Genomic DNA, 17,693 nt, shown 5'->3' with positions numbered 1-17,693 from the left:
CCTGCGTCTGTCTCGTTTCTGACGATCCACTTATATTATCGCGAGATTAAAAAGTGGCGTCAATCACGTCCGAGCTAGATGAGAAGTCCACATTCTGACGGACCCGAACCGAGCCAGAAGGACTCCTGCCGATCATCTGTATCCGTCTGTTTTCTTTGCGAACTCACAGTTGGTTCAGTCGGTTCCGGGCCATAGAGATTCAGAACCAGAACCGAGGAGGAGGAAATAGGCGAGAGAAACATAAAAGAAAGGAAGACATTCATATTAGGATTGAAGGTGGAGATTATTTGGATACAGTTATACATTTATTAAAATCAAATTAATACTGAATTAACGTCAACTTAAAAGTGACAAAACTTGAGTTAAATAAACCAGACTTCAACACACAAGCTTGGATGGGAAACAATAAATTAGAAAATAGTTAAACTACACTTAATACCCTCAAGTAAAAATAAAAACTCTCTAACTAATCATTACCTTAATCAGGTAATCAGACTAATCCTAACTCAAATCGAAAAACAACTTATTATTTATTTAATTTAAAAAGAATTACAAAGCAAAAGTGTTTGGTGGTGGAAAATGGCGACTTAACAAAACTTAACAGTCGTTTGAGTCTAACTCAAGTTGGAGCATGAGAAACTCTGGGTCACGTGACCGATCTGGCAAGACAGTTTAACTTAACTCAGTTGAACTAACTTGGACTTTTGTTGGCTTCACTTCAACACATTGTTCTAGAGCTGAAGACTTTCAGCTACAAAGTTGTTTCATTTATACAAGAGAAACGAGCAACGTCTGGATCTACCACCACAGAATGACACATGAGCCACCAAAATGAGTACAAAGAGTAGAACCAGCTTCCCCTCTGGCCTGGGAACATCTCAGATTCAAAGTAGAGGAGCGGTTGTTGTTTCAATTTTTTCACTGCTAAATAATATTGAGAGCGATATTTTTTCAACTGCAACCTCTTTTTCTTCCTTCATTACATTAACATACATATCTTTATTTTTTTCCCGAGACTCAAGTTCAACTTTTCACAGTCATTTTTATGTTTTTTTTGTCAGGTTTTTTTTATTTTACTCTTTCTTAAAGTTCGTTTTTAAATTCCCAAATTCTAGTTTCCATGTTATATAAATTGCTGTTTTTAACCACTTTATAGTTCTGCTATTATAACGTTTTTCTTTTTTTATGTTTATTTTTATGGAATTTTTTTTTTAATTAATACTTTTTTTATACATTTTAGAAATACATTATTATTTCAAGAGCATTCAAATTTCCCTATTGACATTTTTAATCAATACGCAACTCTTTTTCTTTAACTGATCGGAAATTGAGACTCATTTTAAAATAGTTTGGACTCCTTAAGAAAATAACATTAGAATTGTTACAGCAGAAGACTTAAAAACTTGTTTATTTTTTTTTACCACTGGTTATTGTTTGTTTTTACATCTTTTCACGTTTTAGCTTGATCACCTTTTTTATCCAAAGTTAAATTTATAGGGTTTTTTTCCTGATCTTTTTCACGAATATAATACTATTAGCCTGATATTAATTGTCATTGATTTGGCTGATCAACAAAACTTAGATTTTAAAAAGAGGGAAAACAGATTTTAAATCTAAAAAAGACAACATTAGCATTGTTAGTAACGTTAAGATACTTCTTCATTTTAAAGGCTTTTTTCTCTGATTCTTTTTTTAAAATTAGAGATTTTATCAGATTGTTTAACTTTTACCACTGATATTCATTCAGAATGCAATGAATGTTCATTTAACTCAAAGAAGTCAACACTTAAAAGTTAAAACAGATTTGAATCTGACAAGTTAGCCTTAGCATTGTTAGCACGACTTCAACATCAGCAAACACAAGTCAAACTACATCAAAAAGAACACGATCATCATGCAGTGACAGTGTGTGATGAATATTTGAAATGCTCTTCAGGTGGGTGATATTCAGGCCCGTGGAAGGACTCCCCCCGGTCTCCCCCGTCCCTCTCCAGGCTCATGTCAGACTAAATTGTTTTGAGCAGAGAGCAGCGAGGATTTCCTGACCATAATCTGAAACAGTCGCTGCGAGCGCCGCTGCCTGATTGCAAAGATTGGCGGGGCCGCAGGGATTTTAGGGGCTGAAGCCTCCGAGTCCCACATGCCGCCCGACCCCTTGGGTCTGCCCGAGACCCCTGAGCCGAAGCAATTCCGCCCCCCCCCCCACCCTCCCACCCCCCATGTATTGATCGCCCGCCGACTCACATGTGGTCGCGTCATAGCAATGTCTCTGTTTTTGCCGCTGTCAGCAGAAACTCAACACCAACACAACCTTGTTTCATTTCAGTCTCGAGAAACAGCAGAAATAATAATTCAAGACAAAAGTAATCAATCGCAGAGACTGAAGACTGCGGAGAGAAAACAACAGTTGACGACAGGAAGAAAAGTAAACAAAGAAAAAAGATCTTAAGATAGACACAAATAAACTCCAGAATTAACCTGAAAAAAAGCAAAAAAATAAATAAATTTAAAACTATTTTTTATTATTATTTTGCTTTCTAAAATGTAAACAAAGAAGAGAAAATAATCACTGAATTTTAATTCTTATATTTTACATCTTTGCATTTTTTACTTGTGCGTTCTGAGGTGTCACACGGAGATGAGGATCAGCACCTCCGAGTCTGTCGCTGACACACAAATGGATTCTTGTTCCTCTGAATTAAAAACTGGGTGTGAGCGACCGTGTTTATATTTGTTTTCTCCGACGTCACTCTGGCGGCGGCTGGTCTCCTCTTGGCACCCGTCGGTGACTGAATTTTGGCGAATTAACAAACAGGTGATGACAAAGCCGCGCGGCGGCTCCTCATACCTGCTAATCTAAAGTCAACACGAGCGGACACCGCCGGGATTAGACCGGATCTGACCGCATGGGAGACGGCGTCCGCCCCGAGTCACCTTCAGCGGCTCCCGAAGATCCAACACGGAACTGGACTTTAACCGGGCTCAAGTTGGTTCTGATGAGGGAGCCGGTCGGGCCAGAACAGCTGCGGGTGGCAAACAAAGTCTTCCGGAGCTCCGCCCACACCTGCTGCAGGTAGACTCACCTCACCCAAGGTATCCATGACTTAGAGGGGGGAGGATGGGTGGGGGGGTGTAGCGTTAAACAAAGGGAGCTTTTCATGCAGCAAAAGAGGGGGAGGAGGGGAGGTGTTTTTATTACCAGTGATGCGTAGATATGACACTCCCGGAGGCTCGATCCAGACCTGGTTTGAGTTTCTCACCGTGATTCACGATCTTCACGCTACAGTAACCGAGGACGACCTCGACTTGTTCCAGATGACGATCAGCAACCTCCGGGTTTGAGGTCATAATTTTCCACCCCACTATCTGCACCCTCACCTGAAGCCGAAATTTAAAAGCTTTCACCCCAAAAATGAGCTGAAAAGTAAATTTTCCCCTTTCATTTTGAACACATGGTTTATGCCATCTGATTGACCTTTGACCTCAATTCTTTGACTTAAAAATACAAGTCACCTCACTAGACCTCTAGATGAGTGTCACCACAACCGGCTTCTCTAAAAAGTCCTACTCCGAGTCTCTCCTGGAGGATTGAGCTTCTTTTCTCAGAGTGACACCTGCAGAGAAACTGGTACCCGTGGTCCAGGCATGACACATAATAACATGCTTGTTTTTTTCATTTCGCTTGATGTGTCACATCTTATTAAAACGCAACAGCATCCCACTTCTCTTTAGGAAAATATGTCCGGGAGTCGTCGTCGCACATTTCTGACAGGAGGAGCTCCCATACTTCTGAAACCTTTCATGAACATCGTTCACAATTTCTTTGAAATCTCCTGAAGAAGATCCAAAACTGTTGTGACTGAACCTCGAAAAGAAACTCCATCGAGGCCTCCCCGAAAAAAAAGAAGAAGTGGATTCTTCGCCCCGGAGAGAATTTCGGAAGTCCAACAGGAAGTCCTGATGTGAGCGAGTTGACAGATATATTCGTCTGGATCTGAGGGCCGGTTGAGTGATGCGTGACCCCTGAGATCAGTCTGCAGGGACGAGGAGGGGGAGTCGTGGATTGAATGTCGTTCAGAGCATCCACGGGAAAATTACGTTCGTCAGTTTGTCGACAGACGGTGGAGAAAAACACCAGCGGGGTGATTTGAAAAATCTTTTCTGAAGGTTTTCTTTGACCTCTGACCTTTTTTTCTCACAGGAGATGTTTCCCTCGAAGTCGTCCAAAAAATGTTTGTTAGCTTCTTTGTTCTGAATAGAATAGTTTTCTGTATTTAATTCTGAGGGTCAAAATTTAAATTTGGTTGGTCTGATTTTGTCTCAAACCAACTTTCATTTTTTCTTTTCTTTCTTTTTTCTCGTTGCGCGTTCCCTTTTTTTTGCTTGTCAATTTTTTAGTTTGTTTTCATGATTCAAGGAGTAAATTGATGAGTAAAAATTTGTTTTTTTCTTCTGACTTCCTTCTAAATTTTGGCGTCAAAGTGACTCTGAAGGGAAACTTAAGAGGAGGAAAGATCCATGAATCTCTGTGGAGACACTAGACTTGTCGGGCTCGGGGGTGTTTGGGAGGGTGGAGGGCCACAACAAGAGGAAGTGGTTTGGGATATGGGATAATGAAATCTACCTCACACTCACCTACCGGGGCTCACAAATAGCTCAAGTAACCGGACTCTCCCCCCCCTCTGGTCCACAAACATGACCCCCCCGTCCCCTACAGAGCCCTGCAGCTCTCCACTTTGTTTGCCCGAGTTGGAGTGACAGCAACCCGAACCCGAGCCGCCATCCCGCCTCCCTCCGCTCTCCATCTCCAGGACGGACCGCTGGTTCTGGTTCCACACGGGAAAGAAAGAAAAACATTCAGGAAATGAAAGTCGTAACACGATCTGCCCGCCCGGGACAAAAGGTCCAGGGAGAACCGGCCCGGCTGTTTCCAGTGACGGAGGAAAGGAGGGATGAAAGCCGAGACCCAGAGAGTCATCAGCGGCACCGACCCGGATCAACCCAAACTTCCACTCACTTTTAGTTTCTTCCCGCATTGCACACGTCCACCGGGTGTCGCTCATGATTTACAGATTTACTTTCTTATAAAGTTTAATGTGTGCAGTAACATCTGTGTCCACCAGAAGGAGCACCTTGAGCCCTTAAAGTTCAACTAATGTGTTGATGTAAGTGTGTCTCTTTTCATTGAAATATTTACATTAGAAAATGTGCTTAAGCCCCGCCCACTGAAAACACTTCGTTAACATAACCCATTCGCTGTGATTGGTCAAACGTCAATATTTGTCAGTGCATTTCATCAATCCCGGAAGTCTCCACCTCATAGGGACTCGTTGTATAAACAGAGTGGGATGTTATTACAGCTGGTTGGAGGAGGAGTGAAGCCATTGTAACCCCTCATTCGCCAAGATTTTAGATGGGGGAAAACTTTTTAAAGTAAGAACTTCCAAACCTCGTCTTGATGAGGGACTGACTAGATCTTCGAGATGAAGACTTCAACATTTGAAACATGTGAGTGAGTCAGAAGAGTTGGAGTTTGGCATTAGTTGCCCTTTAAAGACTTGACTGACTCATGGATCAACAAGACTGGACAGGAAGTGAGTCGGACTCGTCAACAGTGCAAGACAGAAACTTAGTTTGATTCACAAATTGTCCACACTTGACTCAGACTTCAAGTCAACAGGAAGTGACTGAGACTCATTGGCCCTCTAAACTCCACAGGAAGTGATCCTGACTCGTTGGCTACACAGGTAGAGGGTGCCGGCAACTGAACACGATGTGATCCAGTCTCACTTATCTCTACCTGGTGAATCGACCCACACCTGTCTCCTTACAATCGGACCCTAAAAGTGGAGGTGCAGTGACTGCGTGTTAATAACAAGAGCTAGACTAGACCACGGTCCAACTCTCCAACAGAAGAACAAAAGTCTTGTTTCAGAGGAGAGGGAGGATGAGGAGGAGGAGGATGAAGAGGAGGAGCTGCGGCTGGATGGAATCCAAACTTCCCACAAATCCACCAAACAAAAATAAACTTCCCATTCCAGCCCTGAGTTTGTTTTCCACACGGGGCCTCTGGTGAGATGAAGTCTCATTGGAAGAGGGACCAAAGTTGAGCTCGTAAAAACAGCAGGAGGCCACTCCACCTCACACCTCTGACTGGAACATTTCAGCAAGAAGGTCTCGACTCCAGAATCAGAACCTCAAACTGTCTCCATCAAAAGTCCTCCTCCTGAAGTCCAGAACCCAAATCAACTCTCCAGACTGACCGAGTCCAGAAACCAGCACGGAAACACCACCTTCAGGAGAAGAAGGGAATCTGAGACCAGTCCTGGAGGTTTACGTGGTCCTGCTGATGGGACGGTTTGGACCTCATGGGGCCCCCGACGAGGTCTAGAGGTGCTGAACTTCAACTTGGCGACAGCTGCAGAAACTGGAAACCTGAGTTATAAATAAAGACCCTTAAAAGCCCAACTGGAGCCACCGGTATACACAACAAGCACTAGTACTTACACACACAGACATGACACACACACACACCAGATAAATTCTTCCTATTCAACTGTTGCGCAGTCAAAAACTAAAAAAAGGCATCAAAACAAAACATTAAAAATCACTGAAAGATGTTCTCAGTGTGGAAGTGACGTTTGCGCTAGAACGCCTGAGGGACACGATTACATGTGGCTTTACTGACATCTGTTGGTCATTATTGTCATTACAAGGAGTGGTAAAATTTAGATGTATTAACTTATTTTTAATCGTCCAATTTCGTGTAAGGATGAACAGCAAAAGAGATTAAATTCAGACACAACAATTTCATTTAATCAGCAAAAATTACACGTAATAACATTATGACCACCTAATATTAGCAAGTTGGTCATAATGTTAGCGATGAGTGGCGAATGTATACAATAAAATTAAATATTGGAAAATAAAATTTAAAAAGTAAAAAAAAACGCGTATTAAATAAAACTATGCTACAAATGATTTCTCGGGACATTAACAATTGTAAGAAATACAGTTGACAAGAAAAGTTTAAATAAGTGAAATAATAGAAACGGAATAAAAACTTAAAATGACTTGAGTTAATTCAACTTACTGACATAACACACGGAAAGCAAACGTTTACGACAATTTCTTATTATATATTATATATATATTATAATATATAATATATTTAACGAATACAAATCATTTTTATACCGCAACATCAAGTTTGAATCCTGACACACAATAACTATTTGTGTTGCATCAGAATAAATCGTTTCTTAAATGTTAATTCATGACAGCTAAAGCTGTTAGCATGCTAACGTGTGTTTATTTATATATTTTATGTACAATAAAAAATGAATTTACGCATTAATGAAATTAACAAGTTATTTTACATACCTAGACGTCACTGTTCGCTCCAATCATTTTCCTGTTTTGCTGATATATATCTTAACTTAACTACAAGTTTAACTTGAATAATGAAGCATCAAAGGATCAAAAACTCCTCTACGGCTTCCGGTTGCCTGTCAAAGATCGTCTATTACCTAAAGATGCTCACTCTGTGATTTTGTATTTTTTCTTTTTTTATTCTTCTTTGTCTTCTCTTTAAAAACTGACAAACAATTAATGTTTATGTTATATATATATATATTATCTGCTCATGCTATGCTATGCGTATTTGTTTTGCTTGTATCTTTAATTGTAGTACAGTTTTACTTAAATAAAATATGTAAGAAGAGAAAAACAATATTTATATAACCAGAATCAGAACGTAGGGATTTTTTGGTTGAATAACATAATAAAAGAAGGAAATAACACAAATTAAGTAAAGGAGATTAATAAAGATACAATGAATAAAATAAGAGACATTAATGTAAAATGACATATACAGAATAAATAGTGAATAAAAATAAAACAAAACAAAATACATCGACATTTATTATTCTCATTTAATATGTTATATGGAGTTGTTTGAAAACAAAAGCGTGAACCTTTCTTTTTTCTTTGGTTTATTTAAATATTATACTGAAGAAACATGTGTTATGCACCTTTTGTACTTGTTAACACGATTAGCAGTGGTTTTGAAATATAAATAGTTAATTCTTCCTCTTGCTTCCAATTTCTTTAATTGCAACATTTTTAATCGTTCAATTACTGTATAAAAAATATTTTAAGCACATCTTCTTACTCAGACAGTAAATGTATTTGAACAATTATTATAAACAAAATTATAACTATACTCGGCTGTGTGACTCATAAAGTGTTAACTTTACAAAGATTACTTTTTGTTTTAAACTACTGTGATTCGTTTTAAATAAACTGAAAATAAGTAGTAACACTACTTGAACACCAGGGAGCAGCACTCGCACACATTTCTCCGCGATAAAGCAAAATTAACGTGGAGACAAAAAAATAAAAAAATAAAGCACTTATCTTGGGATCAAGCGAACGAAAACACAAATAGTGATGTATTTGTTCTCTGACCTGCAGCAGAAATCCTGTACACAATTGTAGACAAAACCAAACACTCGCCACCTCAGACATAATTCGCATTAAAAATATAAACTTTTAATACCTTAACACACACAAACAAATATAGTTGTATACTTGTATCCATCGTAAATCCCGCATTTGTACGTTCGAACTATTACACAACACTTTACGTTTTACAGATACACAATTCTTCATGTAAGTTAAACAAAAACATACACTTATACGCAGCGAAACCACGCAGACACACTCAATACAATAATTCATATTAACACAAACTTAAACACAAACATGCACTTATACGCTGTAACACATGCGCACACGCACAAACACACGCGCACACACACACATGCACACACACACGCACGCATTTATTAATACAATCTTAAACACAAACAAACACTTCTCATCAATACCAACTTAAACACAAACACACACTTTTATGCAGTGACACACGCACACACATTCATATTAATACAATCTTAAACACAAACATACACTTTTTATCAATACCATTTAAAACACAAACATACACTTTTCTGCAGTGACACACACACATACACACATACCACAACATACACACACATTCATTCATATGTATACAATGTTAAACAGAAACATACACATCTTATCAATACCAACTTAAACACAAATACACACTTTTATGCAGTGACACGCACACACACACATGAATACCACGCACACACACACACACACACACACACACACACACACAAACACATTAATATTAATACAATCTTAAACACAAACATACACATCTTATCAATACCAACTTAAACACAAACATGAACTTTTATGCAGTGAAACGCACACACACACACTTTTATGCAGTGACACACACACACACACACACGCACACACACACACAGTCCTACACACACAGACCTACACACACAAAGACACATTTAGAAACTGCAATTTTATGGTGTCAAGTAAAGTGAGTCCAGTTGTTATTGGACACACACAGAGGAAGCGAAGAGTTGTACAGCCAGTGTGTGTGAGACAGACACACACAGGATGGGGGTCCTTTCTTCTGTGGGGCCCCTCTCCGCGGCGGGCAGCATCATTAGCGGTGATTACTGCTGACCGCTCTGACGGCTCGTTGACCACAAACTTTGATGAACTTCACTCTCAATAGAAACGGAAACGCTCAGCTGGTGTGTGTGTGTGTAAGAGTGTGTGTGAGCAGCAGCGGTGCTTCATTCACCTCCTTTCTCTTCACACGACTTCTGCCTGCTCTGGCTCAAAGGCTCTTTGTCAGCAGAAGTTACTGAGCACTAATGAGGGTGGAGAGCAGGTGTCACTCACATCAGCGACTCTAAGCTTAATCCAGATTACTGCTGTTTTCTCTCACGTTTGTGTCTTCGTCGCAATTAAAATCACCTGAAATAGACTCACATTCATTTACCTCTGCAAGGAGCCGGATTGTAATCCGACTAATCTGTTATTTAATCCAGATTAAGGCAACTTCACAGGGAAAGTTAACTGTAGCGTTTAACACATGTGTAACAACCGTTTATTTCAGGAGTTATTGCAGATTTAAAAATAATATTTTACGGTGATTTAAAGGCATAGGCAACACACTCTTTAAAACTAACCTTTTCTCATCAATATGAATAGCATAAAAAGAAAGGGAGGATTTAAAGAAAGAAGAAGGTGCTCTAACTACTGAAGAAACAGAGATGGAGTAGTCAATCAAAAGGTTTGTGTTCTGGATTATAAACGATGAAAGACATTTTATATCTTAAAAAAAGACACTCGCTCTGACTGAGAGTAGGGAGTGAGAAAGAGAAAAGGGGAGATCAAATGTAGAAAGAAAAGAAAGGAACAGAAGAGATAAAAAAGAAGGTGAAAGAGAGATACATTTAAAAAAAATGAGAAAGTGAGCGATATATATAAGGACAAAATGAGATTGAAACTGATTATCAAATGGAAAAAAAGAGAGTGAGAGAAAGAGAAAAGAGGGACAGAGATAGTAAAGGAAATAGAGAGAATGATGGTGAAAGAGGTAGAGAGGCGAGAAAATGAAAGCAATGGAGAGAGAAAGAGAGCAAATAGAAAGATGATGAAAGAAGGAAAGATATTTAGGAACATGAGAAAGGGAGAGATATACATTTATTTAAACTGATGTCAAGGACAATATAAGATTGAAACAAAGAAAAGAAAGGGTAGAAAAAGAGAGAGGGAAATAAAAGAGATTGAAATAGAGAGAATGATAGTGAAAGAGACAGAGGAGAGAAAATGAAAGAAACAAATGTAGGTAGAGAGCAAATAAGATACATATAAAAATGGTGAAAGAGAGATGGAGAAATGTAGAAAACAGATAGAGAGAGATAGTTCTATATACGAGAGTGAGGAAAAAGAGATATAGTGAAAAAAGGAGGAGAGAAAGAGAGATTGTAAAAAAGAGAGTAACATCCAGAACGCTGACTGATGAAGGCTGACTCGAATTTCTTTTAGTAAACATCTGAAACTGTTGCAGGATAATCAAGTGTCTGCTGTTGTGAAGAATATTAAAAAATATAAAATAAATTTAAATAGCAAATAAAAAAAGTATTTACTTGGTCAAAACTTTAGTACGTGTTTATAATGAATGGGTTATATCTACAAATACACCGGGAGACAACTATCCCCAAAATAAAGAGAAAAATACGCAACAATAAAAGTAGATACATTCATGTTTTTTTTTCTATTTATACTTTCACATTCATCCGCCTGTGTTTGTTGTTGTTCTATTTATACACGCGAGTCACTGCAGGAGGAGAGGATGGTTCGCACTTGAGTGACAGATGTGTGTGTTCGGGCCTAGAGATCAAGTGACTCAGATGGAAGGACGAGCTGCAAACAGACATGAGCAGTCGATCGAGCATAAACTGCGTGAAAAATGTTGATCGAAAAACTCACGTTAAAATAAGAATTCAGCGTTAGATATAGATGTAAACACGGATAAAGTATCTGTCGTAATTTTGGTATTTAAGATAAATATACGTTTGTATTTCATTGAGAATATTTGATATACTATATTAGTCATTAATCTCGATGTAATCCACTTGAATACACTGAATAAATACGTGAATAAATCGATAATACTAGTGACGGGTGAACCATAGTGAATTACAGTAAAATAAAGTCATTTAAATCTGCGTGATAAGGTGAAACATGTAATATACGAAACAAATATTTTACTTGTGTATTTCCCGCGTAACATCGCGTCATATCTCCTTCAGAATAAGAGCCCGCTGTTGTGACGCGGTGAGCGCTGCGGCGCATCATCCGGGTTAGTGCGGTGACCCTTGCGTGACCCCTGGCTGTCACCCCGCATTACAGGAGCCGAGCTGCTCAATCAGACCCACGCAAGAAACCAAACGTGTCGTGGAAACACGGGGGACGATCACACACACACGCACGCACACACACACGCACACGCACGCGCGGCTCGTCCACGACACAGTCTTGGTCAACATGAATGTCTTTTATTTTGACTGAAACATCACGTCACTAAAGCGCGCGCATGCTCGACACGTCACCCGTGGACATCTGGAAAAACACCGATACTCAATACGAAACTCAGAAACTGCGTCGTCGTCTTAAATAAGCAAATAAACATTATTTATAAAACTTTAAAGTAAAAATATCACAGTTCGTGGCACAGCTCACCGCGCATGCGCCATTTATCTTCTCCTTTCCCCCCCCCCCCTCCCTCCCCAACCCCCCTATTTCATTTTGCGTCGCAGGGCTGATGACTGGTCCGTGAAGTGGTCCCGGTCAGTGACCCGCCCGGGTCAGATGAAGGCCTGGAGGTCGGGTTTTGGCAGGATTCCATTGGCTGTGTGTGTGTGTGTGTGAGTGTGTGTTTGTTGAATAAACGCAGGCACTATGTTTGATTCGGATTGTCTCTCCCCCCTCCTCCCCCACATGTCGCCCGTCAGATGTCACATTCACTGTCGCTGGAGGTGATGGAGATCGCGGACGCGGCCGCTTTGCTGGACAGACTCGCCTCCGGACTGGACGAGTTTCCGAGCCGGTCCACGGTGCCGTCGTCGTCCGCCAAAGAGCGAACCGAGCCTCCGGAGAGAACCTGCTGCTGGAGCCTGCGGAGGAGACGATATTTATCAATAGAACAAACACATCATTTGTGGGGTTTTTTATCTCGAATAAATTGAATTAACTGTGGCTTTAGACTCCCATGAATACACGTACATTCAAAATAATATTAGGTAATTAAAAGTATTTATGAATAAACCTGTTTTTTTTGTGTTTAAAATATATATTCATCCTTTTAATTATGTGGGAATAAAAAAAAACAACTAACCTCTGAACACGATTGAACACAAATAAAAAAGTACATTTCTCGATTTATGTTATTAAGCGTTGGGATTAAATAAAACATAAGAACACTAGTTTCTTAACCCATTCAAATGTATAACACTTTCTCGAAACCCTTTATATTGTTGTATTAACATGGATTTAATCGAGGATAATTCGATTAAGACAAAAGTCAAATGTGCAAGTATCAATTTAACTCATGAATATATGAGCGAAAAATAGCGGAAAATAAAAGGTCACGTAATTAAACAGCAAATAATATAGATATAAAGAGCAGAAATGGGTTCAATAAAAACAGATATTTGCAAACAAAGAGGATACAACAATATCATGAAGAAGAGATATTATCAGAGCCTAATACAAACATGTTTTAAATTTAATTCAGAACTCCTATTGTAGTTGTTTAAAAATGCCGGGTTAAAGTGGAAAATATCAATAACATAATGTAATAATTAAATAGTTTTTTTTTGTCAAAAAATAGACACAAAGGAGAAAAATATACATAATGTAAATATACAGTTTACATACAGAAATATACAGAAACAAGTGTAAATGCCGACTTTGTTTTTGTCATTATTTTGCCGACACATTATTGTTGAAAACAGTGATTCAAGCATCATCTCAGGTAAGTTGTGATATTGAAAAACACATATATGTTGTTGTCAGTCAAACATCATCTGGTTGTGTTGCTCTGTATTGCTTTGTATCGCCTCCTGATAGTGTGTCTTTTCTTGTGTTGCCATGTTTATGTTGTCATCGTTGTGACTGTTATGGTTGTTTTGTGTCTGTCTTATCTTGACCCGTTGTGTTGTTGTAATCTTAGGGTTAATGTATGAAGCATTCCATGTCTTTTGTTGTCACGCTGCATATTGATCTATCATGTTGTCGAGTCTCGGTTGTGTCTTCTTCAACCATGTGTCGTGGTATGAGGTTATTGTGTATCATATTGATGGTATTCTGAACCATGACGACACCTTTGTCATCATGTGTCGTACTGTGCTGTGTCCGTTTGTGTGTCATCTTCTCCTTTTGTGTCTTGCTTCTGTTTCTTTCAATGTTGTGTTGCTCTTTTTTGTCTGCTTCTGTCTTCTTGCCTTGTCTTTAGTGCTCATGATGGTGTTCCTCAACTGATGTTTGATATTTCCCTGGACACACACATCTCACCTCCATCACATGTCCTCTCATCCTCAGCTCACTAGCACAAGTTAGACTTATTAAAATCTTATCATCTTGAGATGATATTGATTTTCTCTTGACTCAAGTCCACTTTCACCTCACTGTCTTCATCAAAGACTTGTGCTCTCATCTTAATAGACATGTCGACACTCCGGGGCTACAGTTCTCATTATCTACATTGAACGTATTTTTCAGGCTTTTATTTCTATTTATCTCTACATTCGATGACGTTGGGTTATCATTTTTAATTTGATTCAAAGCCGTCTTTGGAAAAATAAATTCAAACCTCAACAGTTGAGAACATTAAATAAAATAAAAACATATTATGGTGATTTTCATCGTTTTAAAGTGTGGTTTAAATCAAGAAAAATAAATAAATAACAACAGACACTACAAATCTAAATTGAAGGGAAATAAACATTATAGTACATTTTATATTTAATTTTGCATAATTACATTTATTGATCTATATGTGAAATGTATTATTTAAGAAGTTGTGGTTATTTTCATTATTGTATTTAAAATGTATATATTGCAATTCAAATGTTTACATAAGGGGTGTTCAGAAGCCTTTAATTTGTGATAAAAATATTAAAAAATAACTTTATTTTTTAAACATTTTAAAGTTTTTCAATTTGTATTTATTTTTCTTTCATTTAATTTTTCCTAATTTCGATTTTATTATGACGTTTTCATCATTATTTTTTTCATTAAATATTTATGAAACAACCCGTCTGTGTATCTGTATTATTAACATTATTAAAAAATATTCATACCACATAATTCAAATATAATTAAAACAAATGTATTTAATGAATTAGTCAAGGTTCCTATTTAAAAAAAAAAAGGTTATTGAGTTTTAATTGTATCATAACACACTGCATTACGAGAGACTTTATATACTTAGTTAATAGTATTTTGTATATTAAATATTGTTTTTACTCTATCAGATTCCATCAGTTTTATTTTATACAAATCATTATTTTTCGTACCCACACGCTCGCACACACCGTACGCACACTCACACACACACACCTACACGCACTGATACAAACACACACATCATTCGTCCTCTAGGTTAAATGCTTTATTCGTAATTTCAGTGAATAATTATGTAATTAGATTTAAATTCATTTTGCACATTTACAGTGAGCATTGAAATTGTATGTTAGAATAAATCTATATTTTGATATATTTCGCCATACAAAGAATAATTGTTTGTTACTGTTTTAGATCCTAGTAATTTGCCCACTATTTTACTTTCCGTTTTAAATTCCGTTTTGTTAGTAAATAAACATCGTTATTAATAATTTTAATAAAAGCCAAAAGCACATGATTTGAAGAGGTTTTGTTTTGGTTTCCTTTGTGTATTCATTGATACCTCAGTGACGTGTCAGGAGAAAGATTGCGCAATAACAAATATTTATTTACAGGGGTTAACTGAAATGAAATGTACTATATTATTTGTGATTTTAAAAAGTTTTATGATTCTCGGTTTGTTCATAATCAATCTTATTTTAAAGATTAAATCTTCTGGGAAAAGTGACGTATTTATTCGTCTGGATTATTGTTTGGTTTATTATTATGAGTGAAACAAAACAAATGTTTCTAATTATTTGTGATCACAGTCAGTTCTGTTCATGTGACGTCATTTTAGATAAAATGGTTAACGGTATACGATTTATCTTAAAAAATAATGTGACGTGGTTTCTTAGACAGAACTCAAATTTCCGTCTGCTACTGAATTAAATAACAAACATTTAAAAGGTGCGATGAAATTGTTATTTATTTCTGTAAATAGTAAACTGTATTTATAGCTTTCGATGTTGGTAATTTAATGTAATGAAAGAATAAACAGGAGCTCGAGCACTGGCGTCTGAATATAAAACATTAAAAGCACAAAAATAATTCATAAATATCATGAACACATGAACCCTCTAAAACGTCTGACTAGCTGCGTCCTCTTTTTTTAAAAAAATACAATCTAAATACATTTAGATTAGATTTAATTAAGTTTAGATGTTACAATTAATTCCAGCTTCATTTTATCATTTTATCATTTCACCTTTTGCACATAAAGATCGATTTAGGTACGAATCCGCGATTCAGATGTTTGAATTATTCGTCGTCATTATTGGTAATTTTCTATTAAACGTCATTTTTTTGGACCTCAAACGTCTCGGTGTTTTCTAGGCTTTGGTTAAAAAAAAAACGGAACCGAGCTCGGAGCCGCGGAGGACCCGTCTGGTACCTGTTCTTGGCCGCCGCCGCTCGGTCTCTTTGTCTGCGGTTTTTAAACCAGTTCCCCACTTGCGTGGGTGTGAGTCCGGTCGCCTGAGCGAGCTCCCGTTTCTTACTGGGGTTCGGGTACGGATCCTGCAGGTACCACTCCCGTAACAAGTGCCGGGTCCGCTCCTTGAAGCAGTGCGTCTTCTGCTCGCCGTCCCAGATGGTTCTGGGCAACGGGAACTTCTTCCGGACTCGGTACTTGTCCACGGGCCCCAGCGGGCGACCCCGCAGCTTCTCGGCCTCCTGGTAGTGGGCCTCCAGCCACAGCGCCTGCAGCTTGGTGTGCGACTCTTTGGTGAACTTGTGGTTCTCCAGGAGGTGGTAGAGTTCGCGGAAGTTCCCGGTGTGGAAGGCGACCACGGCCCGGGCCCGCAGCACCGACTCGTTCTTGTTGAGGACCTCGCAGGCCGCCGGGGCCACGGGCAGGGACCAGAGGAAGCGGCCGAGTCTCTCCACGTCCCCCGACTCCTCCAGGGTCTCGCAGACCCCCGCGACCTGCTGGGGGCTGAAGTTGAGGATCGGCAGCTGAAACATGGAGGCTTCTCCGGGGTGGCTGGTCTCCCTCCCCTCCGGACTCCTCTCTCTCTCTCCCTCCCTCTCTCTCTCTCTCCGCCGCCGCGGATCCTTCTCCGCCGACACGCTCACCCTCTCGCGAACGCACCCAGGGCGACCCCCCAAACTTGCGAGCCAATCGTCTGAGGATGCGACCGGAGGAGGACGCTGCTATGGAGACCGCATCCTCGGACTGCGCGGGATCAGGGACGCGGGTCTTCCGCGGGTGTGTCGGGGAGCAGAAAGAATCCAGCCCGAGTGGAGGAGAGGATTTTTGAACAGGGGGGGGAGAGAAGACAGTCAAACCCCCTCCGATGATGATCTCCTATTGGACTTGGCAGATTGGCTGCCCGGTTGCCATGACGACACGTCCATCACTGTCAGGTTGGGCCAATCCGCGCGGAACCAGGACTCGGCGCCTCCTTCGCGGCGACGGCGCAGACGTTTGACCTTTTTCTTCTTCCAGCTTTTTGTGCGAAAGTCAAGAAGAGATTCGCTCAAGTGTCTCGATGTTTCGAGCGACTTTATCATCTCGACTGGAGAGAAAAACTTTGGATCTTTATTCACGTCACAATTCTTCCCTCGTAGCCTCGATCATTTTCTAGATTTCAGCCTTTTTACGGAAATAAAAACGCAGACGAAAGTAGAAAAAAATGGCCTTTTAAGCGGCAAGAATTGAAGCTTTAACTTTACTAAGCTTTTTTTTTTTAAAGCACTTGTGTTTCGTTTTTTTTGTTTTATTATTTCACAAAATGTTACTATTATTGACATAATTAAACCGAGATAATAAAATATATATATATAAAAAAAATTGTTTGTAAAAAAAATATTGTTTGTTAAAACCAAAAAAATCC

The 17,693-nt window shown here is 39.0% G+C and overlaps 1 protein-coding gene across 2 annotated transcripts; it reads right to left on the bottom strand.

Moving 5' to 3' along the window:
• Positions 1 to 12,215: 12,215 nt before the first annotated feature.
• On the bottom strand, positions 12,216 to 17,322 carry six6a (SIX homeobox 6a). 2 transcript variants are annotated; one of them, XM_087780172.1, is made up of 2 exons: positions 16,356 to 17,127; positions 12,216 to 12,587 (listed from the first exon to the last, which is right to left on the bottom strand). In XM_087780172.1, the coding sequence occupies exons 1-2, from the start codon at positions 16,819 to 16,821 to the stop codon at positions 12,262 to 12,264; spliced, it is 792 nt and encodes a 263-aa protein (XP_087636298.1). In that variant the 5' UTR covers positions 16,822 to 17,127; the 3' UTR covers positions 12,216 to 12,261. The 2 variants fall into 2 exon arrangements, with proteins under 2 accessions (XP_087636298.1, XP_087636299.1); XM_087780173.1 differs by having other exon boundaries at positions 12,398 to 12,587; positions 16,250 to 17,322.
• Positions 17,323 to 17,693: the final 371 nt, after the last annotated feature.

This window comes from Callionymus lyra, chromosome 18 (assembly GCF_982586985.1).
Source record: "Callionymus lyra chromosome 18, fCalLyr1.hap1.1, whole genome shotgun sequence".
Classification (NCBI taxonomy): Eukaryota; Metazoa; Chordata; class Actinopteri; order Syngnathiformes; family Callionymidae; genus Callionymus; species Callionymus lyra.
The sequence above is the reverse complement of the archived record's forward strand: the minus strand, read 5'-3'. Positions and strand labels throughout refer to the sequence as shown.

Bases quoted from the DNA above. Each gene is read 5' to 3' on its own strand.
- six6a (XM_087780172.1), bottom strand. From the start codon at position 16,821: ATGTTTCAGCTGCCGATCCTCAACTTCAGCCCCCAGCAGGTCGCGGGG. The intron at 12,588-16,355 runs GTAAGAAACGGG...TCTCCTCCGCAG, and splicing joins GGATCCGTACCCGAACCCCA to GCTCCAGCAGCAGGTTCTCT.